The sequence below is a fragment of the Pteropus medius genome, unplaced genomic scaffold (assembly GCF_902729225.1).
Source record: "Pteropus medius unplaced genomic scaffold, Ma_sr-lr_union100, whole genome shotgun sequence".
Classification (NCBI taxonomy): Eukaryota; Metazoa; Chordata; class Mammalia; order Chiroptera; family Pteropodidae; genus Pteropus; species Pteropus medius.
The window spans coordinates 3,906,107-3,933,422 of NW_024346150.1; the positions used below are offsets into that span (position 1 = coordinate 3,906,107).

A 27,316-nucleotide genomic window follows, 5' to 3' on the forward strand; every position below is an offset into this window, starting at 1 on the left:
ACACCCCCCCAACACACCCAAATTACAGGCACTTCTCCTACTCCTAGTTTCCAGCTATTGGCCCGGAAATACCAAGGGCTACCTTGACTCTGCACACATTTACTCTCGCCTCAGTCATTATCCTCACCATTCATCTTACCAGGAGCCACTTCTAGAGAGTGGCAGAGGAACAGAGTTTTGCTACCAGAGCTGTCCCACTACTGGGGCTGTGAAACAGCTCACTGTTAAATTTTAATCCCTTCTCTTAATATGTATGGTAGGTAGTCATTTATGTCTAAGTACAGTCAAAAGTCACAGGGAGGGGGAAAGGAACAGAGCCTTCTCTTAAAGGAGCAGACCCTTCAACTACACGTATACTCTGCCAGTTTTATTTCAGAGATACGTAAAAGAGTTAGCTAGCTAGCCCAAGATACTGAAGTACACCAAACAACTTTAGAGATACACCATGGAAGCCTAACATGAAATTCCTTCCTTCCAATTTCGGGGGATATCATAAGTCGTTAGAACTGGGTTAATCTTGGGGAGAAAAATATGCGTCAAATTCCCATCACTGCCTATTTCATCCATCCAGCATGTTACTGGGCACCTCCTCTGTGCCAGACAGTGTTTTAGGCACTGAGGATATAGCAGTGGGTAAAGGAAACCAAAGTCCCTACCCTCCTAGAGCTTACATTCTTGCACATTGCCTGGCACCAAAGAGAGCTCAGCAAGAGTTGTTGAATGGATACACACATAAACTTTCACCCAAATGACCAAATCATCCTGCTAAATCTAGAGTAGCTATGTAATTTCTTCAAAGTGTAGCCCTGTGTATTACCGAAGTTGCTTTGAAGAAAAATTATAAACAAACAGTGATTCATTTCCCAGAGAACCTATCTCAACAACCAAATTGAGCGAGAGAGAGAGAGAGTGAGAGAGAGAGTGAAAGAGAGAGAGAGAGATTGGTTTCCTCAAATGGGGCAACCTAAGAATCCCAGGAAAATGTTATTTAGAAATTAACATAGGCTTATGCAAGAGAACAACATAGACAAGTACCCTATCACATCCTTTAAAAATCTCATCAAATGAGTTTAAGATCTTGGCATCATTTGTCTTTTATTATTAGGTAATAATTCCTCAAACTCTCTCCACTCAGCAAGCAAGCCTCTTATACTACAAGCTTCTCCTACTGCAGTGCAAGATGGGAGAAGGGAGTAAAACTTGGCAGAGGCAATCCTTAAGAGCTTTATGTTCCCTTCTCTGCAACACTGTATTGATTTGCTCATAATCCCCAAAGATCTGAGACTTTTTATAATCATGACCATAATTGAATGCCATCAGGGGTTCAAGGGGACTTCCTTCTTTAACATTTAAAGAGACAACAGCATCAGTTTAAAAGTCATGAAACCTTACCAAGAAGACAAGGCAACCCCACAGATGGACCTGCCTTTCTGATCTCCACTTTCTTGATTGTGGCTCTGAGTGCCTAGCCACTGGTTCCAGAGATACACAAAGAAAATTCCCCATCCTTCCCCAGGATTCCATTATCTGGCTGCCAGTATAGCACGACATGCAGAAGAGAGTAAGAGCTGCTTGGGGAGAATCATTTCCAGAGAAAAAAAAATTTTAAAAGCTTTTCATCAAAGACTGCTGCTATGAACAAGAAAGGTAATGGATCAAAAGTGCCAGGAAAATTTAAACCTACCTCCAAAATCGCATTCAGGCAGCACCCCAAAGTCAGAGAAAGTAAAAATTTATATATGACAATAATTGCTTAAAAGTTAAGGCTGGAAAGTTGTAAAATATGTCTTTGAGATTTAAAGGACATCAAAAAAAAAAAAATGTAAAGTCTCCCGAGCCTTCCGTTCTTTTGTCTATATTATTGTCAATATCCTGCTGTCTCCCCAACCTCACTTCCTTCTCTTTGTCCTGAGTTTGGTAAGCTGTTATTTTCTCAAGTTACCCTATTATTAAGGGTTATAACTTTTCCCCATTATTGCTCGGATAAGCTTGAATCATAGATCTATATATTTTCTTGCAATTTTAATCCAGCTGAGCCAAGTTGCAAATGCCTTATCTTCTCTAATGCCTGTCCAATTTCCCTCCATCTATTAAGCTTTGTTTGTACCTAATTAGAGGAAAAGGCTTATGAATTGTGTCCCCGATTCTGTATGGCCTTTTTGAAGTCATCATAGGCAATATCATCAATGATCGATTGTATCTGTTGTTTTGTGATGCATATACAGCAATTTATTAACATGATGTCTGTCATCACTCATGTTTTGATATATTTGTAAATTAGGCTTCATGGTAAGATTTTTGTAGATGAACTATTGCTTGGATGATAATTTTACATGACCACAATATTTCCAGACCATAAAACTCAAAGAAGCTTTCTATTCTTGGCCAGCTTTAAGCAAGACACACTGAAGCTCAGATAGGATATTCAGGTCGAGGTGTGGAGAAGGGGTGAGAAATATTCCCGTTCTTTCTGAGTAGAATTAGACTGGTCCATGTAATGAGATAGAACAGAAAGCTAGGATGGCTAAGCTATAATAGGCAAAAAAAAAAAAAAAAAAATTGCTCAACTTTACCTTAACTCAGCAGCCAATGACCCATTAACGTACAAAGCTAAGTAAGATCATCTGTTAGTGGAGATAAGCGTGATTGCTGCTGGTCTGATTATACAAACTGTGTCCCATTAAATTAAGTATGTGAGATGCAAAACAAAGAAAACCAGCTCACAGTTGGAATGCATTCAAGGCCTCGGAGCAGCAGCTTTCTTAGATTAATGTGGGTGTGCAAGGCAGATTATTAAAACCCCTCCAAGCGTGGGTCTGACCAGTGCATGCGATTGCCAGGCACCTGTTAGAGTTTTCATTTATCCAAATAACACCGAGCGGCTCAGCCTTGGGAACATACTTGCTGCATAGCCTGGCCCTCTGGATTTAACAGCCCAATGATATCTCCTTGCAACACTTGGTGGGAGAGGCCTTCCGGGAGTGCATTTCATCTGTACTGCCCTCTCCTTGTTACTAAATGTACCACATCTATCTTAGAAAGTAGGATGACCTGTTTCCTGTTGTCAAAAGAGCTCTGTGAGTTTGGAAAAGCCTCAAAGATAACGTCAGCTCATGCATACGGCTTCTTCTACAGTGGTGGCAGAGCGGGCAGCTTCTGACTGGTTGACCAAGAATCCTCACTCAGCTCTAGAGGTACACCATTGTCCCTCGAGTTCACGTGGCATACTTTGAGGCAAACTATTTCCTCCATCTCATGGAACAATCATAATAAAATCAATAATACAGAGTCTGATTCAGAGCCACGAAGGCAGACACACTAATAAACACAGCCGTGCCTGGTATTTGCGGCATGTCATGGGTGTGCCATGCCTTCTGCTCTCTGTCACATGCCAACCTGTGTGTCCACATCCACTTTGTCAAAGAGAAGCTGCTGCTGCAGGTTTTTAGGGGCTGAAGTCAGGACACAGGGTCAACTGCTCCAAAACTGCTGAGCAGTCAAGTTCAGCTCCTAGAACAACAATCCTTCCTTTTACAAGGCAGCAAAAGGAGCAGTGGACAAAGAAGCACACTTCCAAGATCTGCAATTTCAAAAAAGTATGAGATAAAGAAGCCCAGTTCTCACGCAGAGTACAGACTGTATGCTTCCATTCATATGAAGCTCCAAGACAGGCAAAATAAATCTATGTTTGAAGACAATTAGAATGGTGATTATTAGAAATAAGGGCAGATACATTTAGATATATGATTTGTCGTCTCATGGAGTGCAGGTGGAGGGAATTGACTGGAAAGGCACAGGAGGAAATTTTATGGGTGAGTAGCAATGTTCTGGATCTTGATGGAGGTTTGGGTTACACAGAAGTATGTATTTGTCAAAGCTCAGGGAATAATACATTTAAGACTAGTGTATTTCATTACATGTAACTTTTATCTCAAAAAAGAAAGAGAGAAAAGAAGAAAGGGAGGGAGGGAGACAGAGAAACAGAGAGACCATAAACAAACATTAAACTATAGCTTATGCTTGTTGAAGTATTCAGGGTTGGTGTCCTGTTGACTGCAGCTTCCTTTGAAGTGCATCTAAAAACAGATGGACTGATGATGATAGATCTTCCATGCAGAATCCAGATGGGAACATGGGTGTTCACCAAAGAATTCTTTCAACTTTTCTGTATGTTGAAACATTTTGTTAATGAAATATAGGGAATGGAAAGAAGAAATTCAATTCTACTTTTTAAAAGTCAGTTTTCAGAGTTGGCAATGTGAGGTTTGGTGACTTGCCAGATGGAGTTTCTCACACAGAAAATTTTAAGATGTGAGAGGCAGAGCTAGTACTAAGGACAGCAGTGCACATGGCTCTTTCTGTACTTTGTGGAGATTCTGCTGCTGGGGCCTCTCTCTCTCTCTGGGCTCTACTGGAATATAATATACAATTCTGCCTTGCAGCAGAGCTCAGATACTTAAGCAAGAAAAATGTCTTTTGGATAATTTACAGACTTTGACCTGAAACAAGGGCAGATACATTTAGATATATGATTTGTTTTCTGGCTGCTGTGCTATTTCAAAGCATCCTTGTTACTGCTTGTGGTGAAAAACTCCCCTACTATCAGAGAAATGAATCAGACTGGGTTACTAAAACCATACCCTATAGCTCTCCTAGCCTACATCCATCTTCCTATCATGTTAGCTTAAGTTCATCTCTTAAAAAAATACTTTTAGTGTGACACATGCGGGTAAAGAATTCTTGTTTAAAGCAGAATATATTGGCTGAGCCAAACAAGTTAAGTTACTTCCCTGAATATCTTAACAAAACAGTGTCCTTTCTATATTTCTGCAGATTCTAATTTATAACTCTCAATTCTATAGGCTAAAGGATGAAAACATAGACACAAACATCAATAAAAATCCCTGGTATTAGGCTTTGGGACTCAGTCTTAGATTCATGCTAAGTGAGATAAATACTTGAACTTACATCTAGGCTGTATCTCAGTCTCCACCCCACTAGGTCCCAAGACCCAACTAGACAACTGAGAAAAGAAGAAAAACTGGGACTTGATTCTCAAGTGGCCTGTCCATGGTAGCGTGCCAAGGTCAATCAAAGCCAAAGAAGAATAGTGACGTAATTCCCTTATGAGTTAATTTTACTTGACTACTGGGGATAACACATTTTTATAGTAAAATATAACAGATACATTCTGGAATAGTGTGTAAAATTCTCACGTTCTAGTGAACTGTTGTTACTTTGGTGGCATCCAATAAACCGCACCTCCCTATTTCCATGCCCCTGTAACCAACAGTGTACAGTGAAAGTGAGACTGTGCCAGTTTAGACCCTAAAAAGGCCTGGCGGCTTTCACTGTTGTGCTTCTTAAAATGTTTGACTGTCTTGAGTCCTCCGTGATGTGAGGAAGCACAAGCATCCATGTGGAGGAGTCCACATGGAGGAGAATGGAAGCTCTTGGCTGATAAGCCCGGCTGAATTCCCAGCCAGCAACCACCACCAACCTGCAATGAACAAGAGAGCATTTTGGACCTCCCTAATGTCCAAACTGACATCGTATAAAGTAGAAAACCATCCAGTCAACCCACAGAATTTTGAAAAGTAATAAATTGTTCTTGTTTTAAGCTGTCAAATTTTCAGGTCGTTTGAGACACAGAATTAGATAACCAAAGCATGTGTTTAAAATAAAATTTATGATTGCAAAGAAATGTTACAATTGAAGAAGACTTCTTAGAGTGTTCTTTGTAGCCTAATCTTAAATCAATCTTTAACCTCTATCCACTAGTCAGGGTACTTCAGTGAAGATCATCGAGAAGCATTTCCTTAGAATATAATTCATAATCTCCCAGATTCAGGCAAAAGATAATCCCCCAGATTCAGGCATATTTTCCATTTGATATATGATTAACAGGAGCTTGTGTCATAAGCCTTTGTTAGGTGATCAGAGATAAGCATTTTTAAATTATGTCTGTTTATACCTAGGTGATTACTAATGGAATAATTTCAAAACATTATAGAAGTAGGAACATCATTTATATCTAGGACTCTCATCTAGTTCTCTTAATTACTTTTCTCCCAAATTTCTACTTCTGTAACTAAGAGACTCCATCCATATGGCCAGCTGTAACTGATCCTAGAGAGAGAAAAAAGATCAGTAAAGTCTGGTCTATGTCAGCTCTACCTAGGACAACCTAAAGCTAAAACTAAGAAATAGGCCCTCACTCTATCAGTTCATCAAACCCTTTCATAGCAAGACGCTGAGCATCAATCTGCCAGATTAAATCTCTGAATTAACATAATGACTAAGCCCTGGCCTGGCTCAGTACCTGTCACATGAGGATAAGGGTCACAGTCATTAGCATTGATTGGTCACATCCATGAACTCACTATATTGCCCAGCACCAGATCCTGAGTGACAGGAAACTTAATGTGACCCAGGATGGGGTAGACAAGGAAAGGGCAAGACTTATACTCATTAACTACATTGAGCCAGGCATGATGCTAGATGTGTTATGTGCATTCGAAATCACTGAAGATTTGGAAGAACCAGAGCAGGTAGGCATTATTATCCTCATTTTAGGCATACTGCGACGATATGCACAAAGTACTTAGCTCAGCAGCTGGTTCTTACTAAGTGTCCCCAAATAGTAGCCATTCATTTTCTTTTCTTTCTTTTCTTTTTTTTCTGTGTCATTAATTTCATTTTACAGAGTGGAAACTGAGGCCGATTGAGGTTATGCAACTTGCCCAAGGGCACACAGGGTCAACTGTGGAGCCAGGATTAAAGTCTATGTCTGATGTCACTGTCTCTGTACTAGTAATGATAGTGTTGTAAGGACAATTGTTTTCCCTGGTGATGGCTGGGGTATAAAAGTTATACCCTTAGAATATGCTACCAATGATACATTAAAGTTAAACCAAATTTAAAATATGAAACCATTTTGGGTTCTGCTTAAAGCATTAAATGTATTTTGAAATTATGAGAAGGGAAAAATATTTTTCTAAAGCCATTTAAAAAAGTCATGGCTTTCAGTAACAACAAATGGAGAAAGTTCATCCATGAGGCAATTAGCCAACATAGATAAAGGCTGAGCTCCTCAGGGATTTAAACCAGAGCAGATTTTACAACCTGTGATTTGTCCTGCTAATGGACTCAACCTTCTACTGTTATGGGTTGAAGTGGATGTCTGGGGTCAGGTCAGCTTCATAGTGTCTAGAGCACTCTCAGAACTGAGCCCACACCTTAGGAATTTCCATAGGATCGGTGCATGTGCTTGGTGATGAGTGGTGGAGGCAGAAGGCTTCAGGTTGCTTCAAGGGAATTCGGATTTGCGTCTCATCTCTGCCAGTTTCTACCTAGACTGTGAGTCTTACTTAAACTCTCCAAGTCTCACTTTCTTCATCCATAAGGAATTGCCTGAATATAAACTTTAGCTGAGATAATGTATGTAGAAACACTTACACTCATGGTAAGTCTCAAAAAATTTCCCTTTCCGCTCCCATTTCCAGAATTGGTTAAGTTCTGTCAATGTTCTTCCTAACCTCTGAAACCAAGAATAATATTTTCTTCTGTTTTCTTTGTCCTGGCTGACTTTTGTTTGCCTTATCAACTATTTGGATAGTAATGAGGCTGGATTTGTTTTGTTTTCTGTCCTACTCTGTGGTTTGTCAAAAAGCCATGTACCTTTAAAAAATGGGTTTTGTCACTCCTTGTAAAATTTATTTAAACCTTAGACAAATAGGACACAAAATAAGATCATATGTCCCTCTTGTTCCTCATAACATCAAGAAAATAATTTATGACCTCAAATAACACTAACATATGATCTTTCTCTTAAGAAAAAAAAATGTGGACCCAGCCCTTCTGTAGTTTCCCAACTTAGATTTTTCTACTGGGGGCTAAGCCAGAAAACTAAAATCTATATAACAAAGCAAAGCTGAGAATGGATGCTGTCATCTTGCTGGAGATGGTTACCTAACGTCCCTTGAGGCACTGATTAGTGATGGCCAGAAAGAGAAACAGTATCTTGGGTCACACTCTGGACTCAAGCTTATATATCATTGATGTATTTGGTCTTGCCATGTGAAGAATTCTTAGTACAGCTCACAGTCAAGCTCCAGAGAGGCTGCCATTTTTGTTTTCGGATATCAAATCATTTTCTTCTTGAATCTCACATCTTTTGGCTCCAAGGCCTTTACTAGCTATCATAAATGATGCTAGAGTATCATTTTTTAATTTCTTTGACAGCAGGAAAACATTCCCTCCTGGGGGAACTTAATTTCTTGGTAGTCACTTGATGATGAATAGGTCTCAAGGCCTTTGGCAGCTGTTGGCCAGATTCATACCACCAGGGGAGGATGCAGGATGATGGGAGATAACCTCAAGTCAATCCTTAAAAATTCCTTTGTCTTGAAAGCTGACCTAGGGACAGTGCCTCGCTTAAGGGGATGAGAAGAAAATAAATGAGCAGCACACATACTTGGTTATAAAATAGCAGTTAGGGCTTTTGTAAGAACCTCTTCTATTTCTTGAAATATGATCAATTCTCCCAAAATAAAATAATGAAGAGGTGCTACAAGTCATTGATCTTTCTTCTTTCCTTTCTTTCTTTCTCTTCCTTCCTTTCTTTCTTTTCTTTCTTCCTTTCTTTCCTTCAGCCTTCTTTTCCTTCCTTCATTTCTTCCTTTCGCCTTCTTTCTTTCTTTTCTTTCTTTCTTTCTTTCTTTCTTTCTTTCTTTCTTTCTTTCTTTCTTTCTTTCTTCTTTCTTTCTTTCTTTCTTTCTTTCTTTCTCTCTCTCTCTCTCTCTCTCTCTCTTTCTTTCTCTCTGTCTTTTTTCTTTCTTTATTTCTTTGGTGAACCATATATCTTCCCCATTAACAAAACATTCTCAGGAATAGAGTCTAAGCCCACACAGAATCTTTATCTTTTGTTCAAACCCCGTATTCATTTTACCCTTAGCTAGCTTTGGCAGAAACTGATAGCTAATGCCTTCCATTAAGCCAGTCAAGAAAAATTGCTTACCAGGATTTACTTCTTCATCAGCCTGACTAATTACACCCATTCACTGTTCCTTTCATACAGAGATTTTAAATTCCAACCCTCAAAGACACACACCACCCAAGGGACATCTGCTTCCTGGCTTGCTCTGTCTCCTTTTTCTTTACCCAGTGAAAAATACTTGGTGCCCCAGAAAGCACCAGCCAAGCAAAATCTAGAAGTAAGAACTGGTTTCAAAGTAGTAAAGGGTCAGGTCAAGGAGAAGATGTTGAGATAAAAGTAATGGGAGATAGTGTGATAAAAAGATAGAAAAGTCTTCTCATTCAACACATTCATGGAAGGTATTTGGCCTACAGATTCCAGTGACGAGCCTCAGATACCTCTGTGCAGTGACAAAACAAAAAAGTAGAATGTGCACATTACTAAGGCAAAGCTGGTCTGAAACTGTTTGAGGCACCAAGTTGGAGTGGGGGCTCCGGGGGTAGCAGTGGCACTAGGTTTGGGCCATAACGACTAAGGCTGGACTTGAACACAAGCCTAGGCACTGCTCAGATGGCAATTACATTCCTCCAAACCATTAAATGTTGGGCTTTAAGGAGGTTATGGAACCAACAGCTCCATAAGTTTAGGGAGCAACCTTCCATGGATCCATGGTTTAAACTGAAATTTTATCTTTAAAGGAAAAGATGGTGATACAAGCTCAATCTCATAAAATATGATAACCTCAACTTAATCTCTGGACATTTCTTTGCATGGAACTGCTTTAGCTGAGTCCACAGCAAATTCTCTGTAGGGTTCACACATATCTACAAAATCATGCAGTGTTGGCCCAAAAAGATAAAATCCTATTTCTCATCTATAGCGTGTTCTGAATTTTTTGAAGATTTCATCTTTCTGATGAATTAACTTATTGGTAAACACTTAGTATAATATAAAAAAGCACAGCATCGCATCTTCAAGACTGTTGTTGGAAAATCATTTTGAATACTGGGTTTAAATAAACCTCATAGGAAACAAGTCCTCCTGATACCGTTTTCTTCAGAATTTGTCCAAGGTAACTGTTTATTCTTTCATTTACGGCTTTACATGGGCTTGACATAATGCTCTCAGAATTATTAAAAGCAAAAATTTTTTTAAAAAGATAACTTCTAGCCTACAATAAGTTCATTTCATGGACTCGATTTATTACAGCATAAAGAGCAGAAAATGTGGTTCACATTTAAATCATGTCTCTAATATAAAGATCTAGGGCTGCTAAAACTTCGAGGGCGCAATAGCCATTCTTCAAGAAGCTGTTTCATAGCTGGAGATCATGTTTCGAGGTCTTGACCTCCCTATTTAGAACTCGAGTTCCTTTCAATGATTTGTCACTAGAACCTCATTTTCAAGAAATCATCAGAAAATAGGCTTCTGGTCTTTTAAGTTTCTAATTAGTAAAGCCATATATAAAATGCTAAATAATTTTTTGATAAATGGTCTTAATTAGAGCACGGATTTTGGACTCAAGTAGTTTGAAGTGGCCTCAGTGATCATGTCTACACAGAAAGTTATAAATTACTAGTTAGTCCAGGAGACACGTTTCAGGCCAGACAATACACTACTAACTAGGAAGCAAGAAGATAGACTTTTCCCAAACATTTCCTGGCCTGCCTCTGGACCACATTCAGTATATATTTCACTCATTGTATATTTAGCTTAGGTTTCATCTTTTATGTTTAACATTTTGAGAACATACCTCAATTCTGAGAAATAGAAACAATAGTGTAGTTACAAAATATCCTGTATGCACAGAAATATATTAAATAAAGGACATATTTAAAATCACTCTTACTGGCACTATACACAGTATAATTAGTGTTAAGCATTTGTGATAAATTGTACTTAAATTGATAAATTGCTCAAGCATCATAAGCACTATGAGAAGACACAGTTTTATTAAACACTGAAAACTGTATTTTTCCCAGTGGTTGTACTACAAGATAATGAACTCCCTACAAGTGGCAGCAGTGACGCAAATTCCGTTTTGCACAGAACTCACAAATACCATGATATATTATGTTAATGGAGACAGAGCCTCTGTCTAGACAAAAGTAAAAAAAAATTTCCTCATGTTCAGCAAATAATTAGGAAAATATGAAGAACAGCTAATCATCAATATCGCATTCATATCTGTATCTACAATCTTATTCTTTAAAAAAAGTTGAACCTCACTCTTCTAGGTTTCAAGTTTTGTTTTTCAAAGGGCCTATTGATATTGGTAAAACTAGAAAGCACCCTAATCAGGTCCAAACATTTACTAAACTCTTCCTTAAATTTTTGCTTCCAACCAAGTGGCATGCCAGGGTTTTAATTTATAAAAGCAGATTTTATTATACAAATAAGCAGACACTGTCTGGGGGACAATATTGAAGCAGCTCTGATAGGTCTTATTAATTTATTTGATTTACTTCTGGTTTCTCTTACCCAGTCTTATTTATGTCAAAGTAAGTTGAAGCAGACTTCATTATGTAGTGAAATGCAATTTGAACACTTTTTATAGGGACATGGTGATTCAATCATTTCTCCCCTTAAATCCCATTACCTCTTCTTACATTATTTTGTACTGATCGAATCACATAAGATGAAATTCCAAAAGAAACTTAAGAACTTGTGGGGAAAGATGAAATAATATCCCAACAATTCCTTATACTACGAATACTAAATTATACAGCAATTACATTCTTACTACTTTGCAATACGATAACATATTTTCTCTGAAGAAAATTAACTGAGTTAGTGAACTTGACTTTTTTATGTAAACTTTTGAGGCAACTGTAGTTTCTAATCACTTTGATGTAGAACTATCAGCAGTGTTGAACCTAATCTGACCCAGTTTGGGCATTTCTGCATTTTGTTTATTATGTAGATTATAAAATTTGCCAAATAACCACTGGACCTTTACTTTTCCTCTTTAAATAGTTGAGTTTCAGAGTTTTTGCATTTTGTAAGTTTATGATGTGTGAAAGAAAAAATTCCTCTCATTTGCTATTTATTTACCTGTTTTGTTGTGTCAGGTATATTGTTAGTACATAAGGTATCCTTAATTCATAAATGACTCTAGTTACCAAATTCGATAACCATATTGACTATTTAGAAACAGTAGTCATTTTCTCATAGAGACATTGCATTTGTGCTAAAAATGATAAGACTGTATCCTTTAAATGCCTTTTAAAACTGTGTGTTATATCATACCCTCCAAATCATAATTCCTATGCCCTAACCCATTAGGAGTGAAAGATTTCCATGTTTAAAGACCTGTAAGAGCTCCATTCTGACCAGAAAGGGTAGTTAAATGTCAGCAAAGGAGGGACAAGCCAAGTAAAACTCACCAGCAACAAAGGTACAAGCCTGTCCCTAGGGCACCTGCCTCCTCATCTCACCCAGCTTCACGTGAGGTCCTTCCAGAAGAAAACCTTCAACAGTGGGTCTGGCCTACAGCAATGATCCTCAAACTCTAACATGCCTCGGAATCATCTAGGAGCTTTCTTGACAATGCAGATTCTCTGGCCTCACCACTAACAATTCAAATTTGATAGATATGCAAGAATTTGATTTTTACAAAGTATCTCCACATCTCCAGTTATTACCTCTCCTCTCTCTCTCTCTCTCTCTCTCTCTCTCTCTCTCTCTCTCTCTCTCTCTCTCACACACACACACACACACACACACACACACACACACAACTGGACAACAGAGACCATACAGAGATTACAGTTCCAAAACCTTTTGCTTGCTGATGATTGCCAATAGGTAACTGGCTTGCTAGAGAATATGAGGTTAAAGGTAAATAGGTACAGGTCTCTCGAGTACTCTACTGGGTATTTGACAAGAAAGAAGTTGGACAGAGCCTCAAACAAAAGGTCATCACTCTACCATCACCTCCCAAAGCCACGTAGCTGTCATTAGGTAGCTCTCCATTAAAGATAAGGCCTTGAGACCTTGGTCTTCACCATTTGAGATCATTCTCCTCTGTTCTATCACAGGTTGTTTAGAATGCAAAAAATACTTTTTTACAATATAGAAAGGAATTTCAGGATTTAAACTATGGGCAAAATGAGAAAATTGCAGATATATCATCTCATCAGTTAAATTAACTGAATTTCCAGTGTAAACTGCTTTAAATCTTTTGTGGTCAAATGAGTGTATGTTTGGGAAAAGCATGAAAGGAGACTGGCTGAGTGAACAGACAGAGGCAAAGATATGGCCATTAGAATAGTATGTGCTTAAGAAAACAGACTCGAGAGTCACACTGCCTAGGTTCCAATCCTAGCTCTTCTGCTTATTAGCTACATCTCCCTGAGTAAGTCACTTAATTTTGCTGTGCCTTATTCTCTTCAACTTGAGATTTAAATGACAATAATACCTATTACATAATACAATAATACCCATTACATAGGGTTATTGCATAAACTAAATGAGATAAATATATGTAAGCACACTGTATAGTGGCTGGCATGTATTAAATAGTGTATAATAAATATTAGTTATTATTTTGTTAGAGATAAGATTAAATATTAGTTGATAAATATTCATTAATCAAGTTCTTAGCTTTCTGAGCCAGTTTTTAACTTTGAGATTAGCTAGCACCAATTTCGGTGTTTAAGTCTTGATTCATACAAAACTTTCTTATTAGTTCCAGGAAGGAGCCATATGACGTACCTAGAGGGGTTGGTCCTGAAATCTCACTGCCTCTTACACAGAAGCTTCTGCGTTTATGACAACAAGACTCCCCAGTCCTCTTCCCAAGCAGTCCCTTCTTTTTCCCTGAGCCTCAAATCTGCCCAGTGACCACTGCTTTCAGTCCCTGAGGTCACACTCTGTTGTAGTTTTTCCAGATTGCTCTTCTTTTAGTTTTCACATCCACACTCTTTGCAGTCTTATTCCAGAAGCCTCTACATGCCTATCGTGTTGCCAATTCTTCTCCAGAAAGTCACCCTTGGAACTTCAACATTAAACTCCTGAGAAATTGCTCTCTCAAAACACAAAATGTAAAGCATTAATTAGCATACCTGAAATCCAATTTATAAAACCAGAACGAATTCTTAAAACATAAACAGCTTGGGAGGTGGAAGAGAAAAAAAAAATACAGAAAAAAAAGCTTTAAACCCAAAGGTGAATGGACATGAACGTGGGGGTAGATAACACGCAGTTCAAAAGGAATGGTTGCCTAACCTCTGCCTGTAACAAAATTAGAGAAGTATATAACTCATTAGCCAGGCCTGATGCTCAGTGAAGCAGAGATGTATTTTTCCCTTAAAGCTACAGTAATATTACACGTACAGTAAATATAATTCTCCATTCATTTGTTCATTCAGCACTGAGCACTATTCTATGAGCCAGAGATGCCAAAACACTTGTTTTTCCACTGAACAGTCCATGATTAGGAACTTAGAAATCCATCAATAAGTATTTTGTGATTTTCGATGTCTTTCGATGACAACTGCCACTTAATTCCCAGGTAAGACGTGACTTTCTGATTACACACATTCATCATCCAACAGAAACATATGATTCTATGAGCCGAGCCTAATCTGATCACCATCAGATCTACCTGGCCTCATCCTGGAGTTTCATTGTTAAAAGTTCCAGATAGTCTTATTAGTCAGAGATTTATTTTATTTCATTTCACTGGGAAAATTTTCCATATTGGCAAATGTACCTAGGAACACGTGAAAGCACACACACTCCACTCTCAGGAAAGTAAAGCACTCATAGGATTCTCAGTTTGGAAATATTTCCACCTTCTTCTCTTAAGTCTCATTTCGGTTAGTCTCTCCAAGCTGACCTTGGGCTGCACCTCCACAAACCCCAAAGGGCTGCACGAGCTCTGCAGCATTGTGCTAATATATGCATGGGGGTTCTGGGGGCCTGGAAATCTCTAATAAATAATATGTTGATTGTATCATTATTTGTCATGATCGACTTTGGACTGCAATTGAATAATTCATAGTCTGGTCTTTTCTATGTTATCAAGATAATTAAGAGAATCAGAATTAGGTCAGAAAAGAATTTATTCATTTTGAGTAATCTCACCATTCTAATTCATCTGCACACATCGAGTCCAGTGAAGACTTGTTGTGTGGTGTCTGGGGTGAAACATGTTACTGTACTTATTAAAAGACTAATATGAGGTACTGTTCATATATACAAATCTGCATAAGCATATGCACCTGTGATAAAGTAGGTACTTAAAAAATCAGCTCCATGGTGTCTCCTGACCTTACAAAGTTCTTGATGCATGTTCTTCCCCTGGAAGAAATGCCATTTATTAATGTCAACTTGCATTTTTCAAAAGACTCCCTAAAGGCTAAAGATCTACAAGGATTCTGACCCCTTTTAATTAGGCAGTTTGGAAACATGGACCTTTGCATGGAAAATGAAAGAATGAGTCATAGAGGGTGAGCCAGAAAAGTGACTTGTCTGTTCTACATGATGTGCACACATGGCTGGCATCAAAATTGGTTGCCATTGGAGTGAGAAGGCATTATTAGCTTCTGTGTCCCCTTGACCTGTCTGGAACAGGGTAACCAAAGCAGGTGCTGTGGGTGCTTCAATCTAACGAAACTCAGTCAATGTGTGTACCTCAAATTGCCCCTAAGACACTTGGCTCTCTTTGAAATCTGTCTTTGGGAAGATAGACATCAAGTTCACCTAGGAAATGTGATGTGACAATCTCAGAGGAGTGACGACATTCAAGAAAGTGTCAGAGATCTATGGTATCGAATGTTTTCCCTAGGATTTTCTGAAATAAACAAAGAAGGTAAACTTTTCAGAATGGGCTGGGGTGGTGGGGAGTGGGATTTTACATGCTTTTAATTAGCAAAATATAAATGTCTAATCACTATGATGTCCACCGGAAACTAATATAATATTGTATATCAGCTATAATTGAAAAATAAATTTTTTGAAAAGTTAAAAAAATAAATAAAAGTAAAGGCTGATTATTCACAATTATCTGGTATTTCTGGTAATAACTCCATTGAGAAAACCTCACAACTGCCCCAGCAGACCCTGTGTCAGTCCTGGCATTAGAGACTGGGCCCGGGGTCAGCCAACCACTGATTCCTTTCTCCTTCAACAATAAGTTCACTACCCGCCATCTGGCATTCCCAAGCCTTTATGTTTGAAGGTTAATACACTCAGAATAGCTTGATAAATCCACATGAAAGTTGTAATACTAATCCTACAATTCCTCTTGTAGAGCTAGATATTATTTTTGAAAAGGTCAGCAGTAGCACTAGGCTACAAAGAGCCCCAAACTTCAAGGAGGCTGATCAGGGCTTGAAGAGAAACTCTCTCACATGTTGCAGTATAATTTGGGTTTGTTATTTTTTCCTCCTAACCTCTCTGAGCCTCAGTTTTCCCAGCTGCAAAACAGAGTATTAATATACATCCTCCACCACTGGTATGAATTTTTTTTTTAATATGAAAATAGAACTCATAGGGCCTATCGCATATGAGGCATTAGATATTGGTGGTTTAAAAATGACAAAGAATTCAGACATTACACAGGGGCTCATGATGTTATGGAACAGGCTAAGTGAAATGTATTTAAAATCTCAAATATCCTATCTTTAATTTAGCAAATGTAATACTAAAACTCCCAATGTTAGAAAAGAAAGCAATATCTAATAAAGTTTTTTAAAAGAATTTCACTTATTTTTTAAATGTTTATCCAACTTTTTTCCTAGACTATTTCTCAAATTTATTGAGAAGTTCCCCTGACCCTCCTATCCCTTTTTTCCCTTTTGAAATGAATATCTCTCTCTCTCTGTCTCTCTCTGTCTCTCTCTCTCTCTCTCTGTCTCTCTCTGTCTCTGTCTCTCCTCTCTCTCTCTCTCTCTCTCTCTCTCTCTCTCTCTCTCTGGCAACCTTGTTCATTTCTGCACTCTAGAGAATCACATACAAAAAAAAATGCAATGAGAAGATGGGAGAGCATGTCTCTGCAGATATTTCAGCAGATAGCATGGGAGGATGGTTGGTGCTGGAGTTGCTGAGGCTGGCTGAGCAAAAAGGAGCCCAGGAAAGTTATCTCCAGGGGCAGGTGGGGTAGGGATGAAGAAGCACAATTAGGCTAGGAATGCAGGAAGGGAGAGAAGACAGAAAACTAATCAGCTCAGCAGCTAATATGTACAAAACTGAGCTTTGCAACAGCCAGAGGTTTACACCAGTCTAAAAGGAGCCTGTGTCCAGGGCCAGGCTAGGGTGAGGGGAGTGATATTTGCACCTAGTGCACAAAATTGAAAGGAACACCCAAAATTCAGTCATCGATATGAATGATATTTTAACGCAATACTGTTCAAAGTAAAAATTAACGCAAACACCTATGATGAAAAATATTAAAATTTTAAATTAAGATAGGATCTGACCCCGTCAGGGGTCAGAACTCATCTCACCTAATCTCAGCTCTCTGGGATTCTGTCTTTATTTAAAATTTTGCTGTTTTCATCATAGATTTTTTTTTTGCATTAATTTTTATCCTTTAAAATACTCCATTAAAATATTATTTATTTTGATTTCTGAAATTGTTGGTACCCCTTTAAATTCTGCACCTTAAGGGAGGGCCTCATTCACCATCTCCTAGTCCTGGCCCTGCCTGGGTGCAGAAGTGGGTGTATGAAAGCCCAGAGGGGCTGTTTGGGAGCTGAATGGTAACAAATGGGGACAACTTTTAGGGGACTATTTGTAGTGCTTTTAGAAACCCCAAAACTTAATTATATTCTCAAATCTATGCAAAAATAATTATAAGTAGGTAACAAAAGTAGGCAACGGAGACCACAAATCTGACATTCTTGTCTTTATTGGTATATGCGTTTGGCTCTGAATGACCAACTACATCACAAATTCCAGTACAATAGATCTTATTTTCATGAACATGTCTGTATAATAAAGAATGCCAAGCTCCACTGATCACATCAATAGGTGTAGACATGCCCTGGAGTTTCTGAACATAGTAAAAGAATGCAAGTCATGTTTTAGGTCCACTCTCTTGCATCCAATATGAGAGAGGGAAATAAAGTTAGCAACGTGTAGCAATCCACAAAGACCCCCTGCATCCCATCCCACAGATCATGGTGCAGCATCAGAGGGCAGAACTCCTGATACCAGTCCGGCAAGGCAGCAGGCAGGCCTAGCAATAAGGGAGGCACAGAGACCTCTGAGAGAGGATCACTGTAACACCCAGATGGTGTGCGCATTAGTAGAAGGGTCTCCTTGGGGAACATCACCCGTACCCATCCATGCAACTTCCCTCTTTTCAAAAGTGGGCAGAGGGTATGGGGACTTCTAAGAGAATAAAAAAGAGCACTTGGATGTTCACACCAAGGACCGTATCCATGTATCAGCTATTAGACCCCAGTCTAGCTAACAGACACTTTAAAACTTGGGATGCAATGTGTAGGAAATAGCGGAGTATACACCAGCCCAAAGGAGAAGCAGGATTTAAGAAGTTAGTGATAAGCTTGGTCCCTTTGCTACTTGGCCATCGGTTCCCTCCCCAAAGCTCAGGAATTCACAGAAATCAAAGGCAGAGCTCCCATCACCAGTATCTTACTAAGAAAATGAGTGCTTTCCTCTTCCAAAACCAGTATTGGTAAAGGTCTAGGTAAAACTCAAGAAAAATGAAAACCTCACATATAAACAGAGGAATTTTATCATCAGCTAAAAATAAAGGCTCTTAAAAGGGAAACACCCTAAAAGTGATAGCACTTGGGAAAGAAGAAAATGGCCCTCTCTAAATAAAGGTCAGCAGCAATAAGATTCATAATTGCTTCTTTGGGTATCAGGAAATGGCACTAACGGAACTAGAAACTAGGAAGAAATGTGATCGTTAGCATCATGGTTCCCAAACTCTCATACAGAGAAAAGGAGAAAGGACGGCAGAACGAAGTGGACAAAAAAATTTATATTTATGGGTCAGAGGAAGTAAAACCAGGATAGACAATGTGAGACCAGTTAGTCCAGTGGGCCGGGGTACTCTATTAAAAGAAAACGAAAACGTGTGTTCTGTCTTTAGGAAACCAGTTAGTTCTTCTCTGTTCTTTAACAACAGCGTAAAGGCCAACTCACTTGCAAAAGTAAACTCTTATCAAGAACATGGGTGGAAATGAGTACTGGGCATGACAGTATAAATGGATCTGAAACTCCGTCATTCTTGCTGGAAAATAAGTCAAGGGGCTGGTCAGTGCTACTATTTCTGCTTATTTTACAAGCAGACTTACCATGCCATCTCTTGTAGTAAAGACATTCCCTGACACAAAGACTAGCTCTTCTGATATAATTAGATAGCGTAGGATTTTATCTTGTCCCCTCTATATCAACCACTTTTAGGAACATTGGGAATATGGCACTCAGTCTAAATGCCATTATTAACTAATAACAAGCTTGGGTTCCAGAAGGTCAATGGCATGGTTACATGAATGTGCTAAATAATAGCAACAAGATAAAAAGAATGTTGGTGCCTACCTATATTCATAGCATATACAGTAACTGACAAGAATAAGATAAAAACTAGGCATTAGATTACTGCTTTCTTTCTAGAATTCTCCCCGCCCCACCTTTGGTTCAAAATCATACAAATCTAATCTCTTATAAATCATAGGAATCTATCTGTTCTAGGCTCATTTTTAGAATTTGTCAACTTTGATATAACTGTGCAAAATAACAACATTGACATAGTACTGTATGTCATATTATTGAGAGAGGTCCCCTTGCCAGAAACCCAAGTTTAGTCCTAGATGCCTAAGACATCAGAAACATTGAAGATTATTGGGCCACCAACTCCATTAAGTTTAGGTAAAGCTGAATGAATGTCTAAGGGGAGATTTCAAGTCATCAGAGGTTCTCGCACAGCCCAGGGATCTTGGATAGAAGAGAGGCATCTCCAGAAAGTGGGAAACATATCAGATGTAACAAGCTTGGCCTTTTAAGACTCAGCACATTCGGCTCCCTGAAAGGAGTGAGCTAGCCAGGGGGAAGAAGTGGGGGACAAAAAGTGATCATCTGCTTCAATCTAGCAGTAAACTACATTTAGAGTAATCAAGAGTGTTGACTCTAAACCAGAGGTCTCAGGCCGCCTTGGCAGAACAGAAAGCCTCTAAATTCTTGAGTCCTTCCAGACCATAACACAGGCCTCATCCCCTCTATGATGCTCATCACATCAAAGCTGAGCTCCTCTGGATTTAGGATCACTTTAGACCGGACCTGACATGGTCAGTCTATCTTAACTTCTGTGTACCATGAAACAAGTACGAAGTCAGAAACAGGTAATAATATACCCACTGTGCTTCCTATGTACTTTCCACACAGTCCACCTAAGATAAAACATTGCTATAGAAATATGAACAAAGGCTAGTACAAATAAAGGTGGGGGAACAAATGGTTATACTTTATGTCACAGGAAATTAAAAGAACATTCACAAGACTAGAAAGTTGTATATCCAAGTGATATTATCAGCAGTTATCTCCCATCAGAATTACAGGTGAGTTTTCATTTCATCTTTCTTTCTTACTTTTTTCTAAATTTCCTATTATAGCCTGTATTATTTGTTTTTATTTTAAAGTGTCTCATTTTAGAGCACCTGAAGGCATTTTGGATAATTAAGACTTAACACTGTCTTACTGACAGAAACTGTCAGATTTATAGCAACTACGGTGGGTAAGCCAATGTGGTTTGCCTAGGACTGTCCTATTTAAAACTGATGGTTTCTCATCCTAGGAACCTCCTCAGTCCTGGTGCTCACTATAATACTGACATTCCCTTTTCCTATAGGCCACAAATGCTGCCTTCTAATTTTTCCACCCCCCTGAGGGTAGCCAGGCATTCGGAAACAGAAAGCATTTTCTCAGCAGAAGGGAGTAGGCTCAGACAGAGGGCAGCACGGAGATTAAGCAACACTGTGGGCTACTGTCTCCCTCTAGGGAGGCAGCTCTCAATCCCACTTAGGGACTGAGACTGAGGATCCAGATTGCCTTTGTGCATAGCTGTCAGTTTGAACTAAGAAGTAGTTCTCTCCCCAGTCCTTTCCTGTCCATGGTATGGAGCGAATTCCTATTACCAGCCTTTCAAGAGAAGTAACAACTACCAAGAAAAAACCCACTAAAACAAACAACAAACAAACATAAAAGACCACATCAGTGAGGATAACGAGAAACAAGACTGCTCCTCACTAATAAGAGCTGGCATGATGAGTAATCTGAGAAGAAGCCCAACCATGGTGGGTTACCCTCTCAGGCTGGCAGAAGTAGCAAAGCTGAAGAAAATCTGCACTTCATAAGGAGAAAACCTGCACTCTGTTATAATATCTGCTGCCAAGGATTGAGCGTCACATCCAAGAAGAACTCCAATCATGCCATATTGACTTAACCACAGGGAGCACTCAATCGTTGGAAGCATCTGGGTAGCAGGAGCTTCTTAGCAATGTTAAGAGGCAACTCTGCATTTGTGTTTGCTGAGCTGGTCCTGGTCCACAATCTGCTGGCACATGGAAGAGTGACCAACTGGAAACCAAAATGTGGGTGCAGCTTGATTAGATTCATCCTGCTGGTATACACTCTCTAGTGGTGCTGGGCCTTGGGAAACACCTAGAACAAATGCATTAGGATCTTACATCTCCTGGCATGCTTCTGGCACTTCGCTGATGATTCGGTGAAATTAGACTGAAATGTCTGATGTGAGGGGGATGCATAATTCCATCTTGGTTGGCCAATGATGTGGAAGTAAAAACAGTTTTCAAATATCACAAATTTCAAGTATCTCCTCGACCTAAATCCATAATTGTTTTTTTCTTTTCTGCTGTTACATGTAGGATTGAAATGTTTTCTCTAGGGGTCTTGGTATCCTATTATCAGGTGATACATCTTTTTTGATAACAAATAATATCGCCCAGTGGTCAAGTGCTAATATAATGATGTCTCTTATTTTACTTGTTGTAAATGTGCTTGAAATTGGTTTGCTAACAAATCTTCATCTCAGTGGAGTTTATAACATGGCTTACATTGTAAATGTAATTATGCAGCATGTATTCATTTCTTTTCTTCTAGGGAACTCAAGTTGCTTTTTAAAGCATTATTTGATAGCTTCTTACCATCTCCTCTGGAGTTTAAAAGAGAATATAATATCAAGCTGTTAGAGCTAGCGATGGGGGACTATGGCACCAAGAGGGAGAGAGAATTGGACTGAGACCTACAGAATTCAAGCAATGTGCCATGAAGACCCCCAAGGGATGAATTTTCAACGCGGTGTGCCATAAATGAAGCAATTTCCAAGGATCCTAAAATAACTGCATTTTCTCTGTCCTAACACTCACGCTGGGCAGAATGGACTTAGCTTACGGCAGAATGGACTTAGCTTATTTTTAAAGTGCAGGTCATGAACTTCAAAGGGACATAAACAGTTCCCAAAGCAGCTATTATTTGGCCAATTAAATGCTTAAAAGAAAATATACGTTTGAAAGACAAAATTAATAGGCAAAGGACAGAGATAAGTGCTAAAGTGATTATTTCTACCTGTTTTTAAATCCTATCCCTGACCATCAAAATGGACCACAAGCACAGACTGCACTCAAGTTTGAAGATCACCTTAGGTAACTCTCAGTGCCCTCAACTTCTGACCTAATGAGCTCCTAGAGTCCTGGATATAATTCAAAATTTTTGCTCATATACACGCAAAGTAATGCATATATGTTCAAAACGTCTGCAGTTCTGTGAAAAATATCACCTCCATTCCCTCCCCTTGTTGGGAACACAATAACAGTGTGGGTCTGACAGGTAAAGGGAACAGAAGGGTGCCCTGTGTGATCTTTTCAAATACTGTTAAAACACTCTGTCCCTTTATTACATCTTATGTCCTTATTTTTAGCTGGTCTATGAATCTGTGCTTATCTGTATAATTGCCTAATAAGCATGTAACCAATAATAAAACACACACACACACACACCACACACGAACTATAACACCTGGAGAAGTATGGCACATTTGGCAAGAAATCAAAGGTCCATTTCACTGAAAATGGAATCAAAGTGGAAAAAAGTCAGAATTATTTATATGCATCTCCACAGGGAGTTACTAGCCCTAGGTATACATAGAGGGCATGCTCTGTGAGAACAAACACATACAGTACATATTTTGAGACAATTCTCATTTAATTCAGGCCCTAGGCTTAGGACCCTAGCTAATTTACAAGGCTTTTCTAGGAAAGACACAATTTTAGGGATGACAATCAGCCTATGGCATTTGTTTTTCCTGTAGGGGAAGCTATAACACATTCCCACCATTCAAGAGAACCCAAGATTGATGATTTGGGGGTTTTGCTGGTTAGAGTTTTTTGCTTCCTCTTTCTTTCTTTCTTTCTTTCTTTCTTTCTTTCTTTCTTTCTTTCTTTCTTTCTTTCTTTCTTTCTTTTTTCTTTCTTCTTTCTTTCTTTTCTTTCTTTTCTTTTTTCTTTTTCAACTCACAAGGTGCGTTCCCATTGTACCCTGCCTGTCAAAAGTATTCTCAGCAGTCAAGGAGAGGATAGCAGCACAGCTGCCCTTGAGCCGAGTTTGTAAATCCTACTGGGAAACCACCCCATGCTGTCAGATGATGTGGTTTTCAGACATGTCTATACAGACTAGTTGAATTAAAGAACCAACTCCAGACTTGATGTTGCTGAGCTCCTCAGCTCCATCTTGCCATCCTGATTGATCGAGGAGATGGATCTATAGTTAAAGTGGCATAGCACTTTGAGGGTTTAGTCATTAGAGCACTCTGCTTTCTCTTTGGAAGGTAACTTCTTGCTTGGCTAGGTTATGGAAGCTAAGGAGTGACGTCAAGATGTTGTCTGGCCAGAATTTGCAGATAACCATAGAACTCTTCTCCTCCATCAGGCATGGATTTAGCCTCCTTTAGTTCCTGCAGTGACACAGGAGCCTCCAAATACCAAATTATTATCAGGCGGTCTTGGGGGAACCTCTGGGCCCTGCAATAAAGTAGACAGACTTGCTATTGGAAAGTGCTCGGGAGCAATTCAGCCCTCTTCAGATTGCTCTAAAATCCTGCAAACCATCCCTGGACTTGCTAAATGAAAACCTGACATAACTCCTAATAGTGAAAAAGTATTTCTGGGGATATAATTTATTAACATCCTTCACTTAAATGATTTTACACATTATTTAAAGGATTTCTGATTTGATCATGTTTGTCATTTTGTTTTTAAAGCAGTTATACAAGTATAGAGGCTGTAGAATTTTGGTAAAGCCACTTTTGAGCATTGTCCGTAAAATTAGGTGTTTGCATTAATTGATCTTTAAAGTTTAACTCGAAAGTGACAGACAGGTAGTGCTGGTGTGTGTGGGTGGGAGGATTATGGACCAAATCTGACTCAGTCTGGTATCATTTATTGATCCCACCTAGTGTTTTAAACCTTGGGAAATTCACATAAAATAAATTTGTGTTTTTGCTGGAAAAATTAGAGTATCTGGTAATACCAGGCCCAAGTTCCAGCATGGCCTTCTCAATGCCATATCATCTTTCTGATCTTGCCTGTTTCTCATATTGACCTACCTGATCTTGTAGGTAAATGGGGCTTAGGACCCTTGCTCTAAGCTATCCTATCATAGTGCATTGTAATTATATGATGATATCTTCAACCACTGGCATCCCCAACAAGACTCCTGAAGGCAAGGCATATGCCCATCATTATCACCGAATCTCCAGTTCCTAGTATTGTAGGGGTATTGTGGGTAGTCAATAAGTATTTAATGAACTGAATTATACCTTTTATATTAAATTCTTACAATTCAGTAAAATGAGACTGGGATCATTCTTTGTAAGATTACACATATATTTTAAAGCCAACAGCTTTGAAGAGCAGGTAAATTTAAGGAAAAAAAGTAAATATGCTGGTTTGTGGTCCAAACCTCTCATAGGTCCAGAGGTTGGTGGTGTACTATTCATGTGACATTTTGCTTTACACACATGGGAAAAGTTCTAAACTTTTTAAGATCTTCTTAAATTTGTCTTTCTGATGTAACCTATCCATCTTCTTAGAAAAATCCTTTTTTTTAGAGGTTCTTAAGTGGTTAGTTGTAAAAGTATTCAATGAGAATCACACAATTGAAAGCTAAACTCCCAAAATTGCATGGGCCTATAGCAACAGATACCTTTATGTGTCAGATCTATGCATTTGAAATATTTTAATTTCTGGATGACTATAATTATGATGTTCAAAGAAAGAATTTTTTGTTAAAAGATTATTTCTGCTAAAATTGTTATCTAAATTGTTTAAATTGACTAATATATTGTTAAAAACATATCTAACAAATAAACAACTGGGTAGGCAAATATAATGGGAATCGAGCCAATTAAAAAGGCTATGAGTCATCTTTACTTGTTATAAGTCTGTTAGTAATGAATATTTCAGTAATATATACCACATCTGGTCAACATCTGGCCAACAAAGGTACATCACGTCCTTACTATGAAGAAAGAGTTCAACAGATATTGTTTCTACTCTCTGGAAGCTTACAATCTAACCTAAACACTGCTACGGACACACATAGACAAGAGCGGTCATACTCGGGATGATAAAAGGCAGCAGATATACTGAAGAGAAAAAAAATTATAGGGTAAAGAATGGTATTTAACAAAGGTTGAAGAGCAAGAGAGAACTTAATCGCTTCTTTATTCTTGTTTCTTTGAAAAAGAATTCATGGAAGATGTGAGATTTTGTGTTTTTCAAATCGTGAAAGAGCATATAGCTTAAAGCCTAGAAGAATGAAAATCTCTTTTGATATAAGATACTGAATGACTGAAAACACAGAGCTGAGTAAGAATGGCTGGATGAAGGGTCCAGCAAGACTTTCTAAGGAAGCAACCATCAAATGGAGGCTCAATAGTCTGGCCCTCCAGTAGAGGACAGAAGCTGAGGGGAGGCTGCAGGACTCATCAATTCTCCTCCAGTTCCTTTTAAGTGCAAGTAGTGGCATAGAGGCTGAGCCACAAAACCAAGACTCCTCCAAAATAATAAAAATGTCTAATCAAAAAACTTTGCAAAAATTTCCATGGACTCTAGATTAAGAAAACAATCTTTGGAAATTTTCTTGCAGAATTTCTAAGGGAAGAAAGCACTTCTAGAGAGAACCATGGACTCAGTAGCCATCTAGTCCACTTTCTTCTGTGTATCTCATTCGTTTTTGTTTGCTGGTTTGTTTTCTCACTCATTTGTTTATTTTCTCTTATTGGACTTGTTGGGCTGATGCTATCTACTTGATTGTTCAACTTTATCTTTCGTCCATCAATAAAGGAGAAGAAACTTTTGAGGACAAGTTGGTTTCAGTCAACCTCAATTAAAATACAGCCTCAGGCTAACTGAAGAACATTATACAGCCTGATGATGACAGAAGTATCAAAGTACTCTGTTCCTAGGGAGTACTTTGATGTATGGTAGATTTTCCCAACACGATATCCTCCTTTGTCTTATATTTCGAGGACCTTTGTAGGACACTTATCTCAGCAAAGAGTGCACATTTTAAGCAATGCTTCCACATATCTTGTTCACATCATAATGACAATATTTGAATTAATAATACCTTGATTTCAATTGATACCTTTTATTTCAAGAAGCTTAATATTCTTTACATCTGCTATTCTATTTATCTTGTCATATTACATATTCAACTGAAATCTATAGTGGGGTCCAGTTTCACACATTACAAGCTTATACTACTGTTTTTCTTAATGATTAAACTCAAATCTAGTATTAAATATATCTTGAGATAAATATGAATGAATAGGAAGAAAAAATCACATGTGTTTCCTTATATGTGAAAAGACCTGATACTCATCGCTAAGCCTCCTTATCTCTTTAGAGTTCTCAATGGAAAGTCAGTCCTCAAACCTTGCAATCCTAACCTTGCAATAGTCCTACTTTACCTCTGAGGCAGCACAGTATAACAGCACTTAAGCTGGGGTGAGAACATGCAAATAGGCAGAAGGTACCCAATATTAAGTGCCAGGGAACCCCTGGGACCTGAGCCACCTGATATTCTAAGCTTCATAGCCCTTTATTCATATCTGAGGGAAGGCCTGAAGTTCTAATGGCATAAGTCTGTTTGTCCACATGATTTTATTTTTCATTACCCTTAAGGCTGTGCTCCATTTATTACATTTGAGCAATGACTCAGAAAACAGAATAAAAGTCTCTGAAAAAAATTCAAGCTTCCAACAGAGGCTAATGGGTTAATTTGATTCTGAAAAATAGAGGCCTCATACTTAACATGCACATCATCTATTGTTATCCTGGC

The 27,316-nt window shown here is 38.6% G+C and overlaps 1 protein-coding gene across 7 annotated transcripts in view; it reads right to left on the reverse strand.

Moving 5' to 3' along the window:
* Window positions 1–27,316, reverse strand: part of NTRK2 (neurotrophic receptor tyrosine kinase 2) — a 319,040-nt gene that overhangs the window by 112,589 nt on the left and 179,135 nt on the right. The window contains exon 16 of one of the 7 annotated variants that reach the window (XM_039875644.1): window positions 23,156–23,991. The exons of the other annotated variants lie outside the window; for them this stretch is intronic. Coding sequence (XP_039731578.1) covers window positions 23,963–23,991 — 29 coding nt within the window. The 3' untranslated portion in view covers window positions 23,156–23,962. Of the gene's footprint in view, window positions 1–23,155; window positions 23,992–27,316 lie in introns of those variants that run through there. 7 annotated transcript variants of the gene reach the window in all.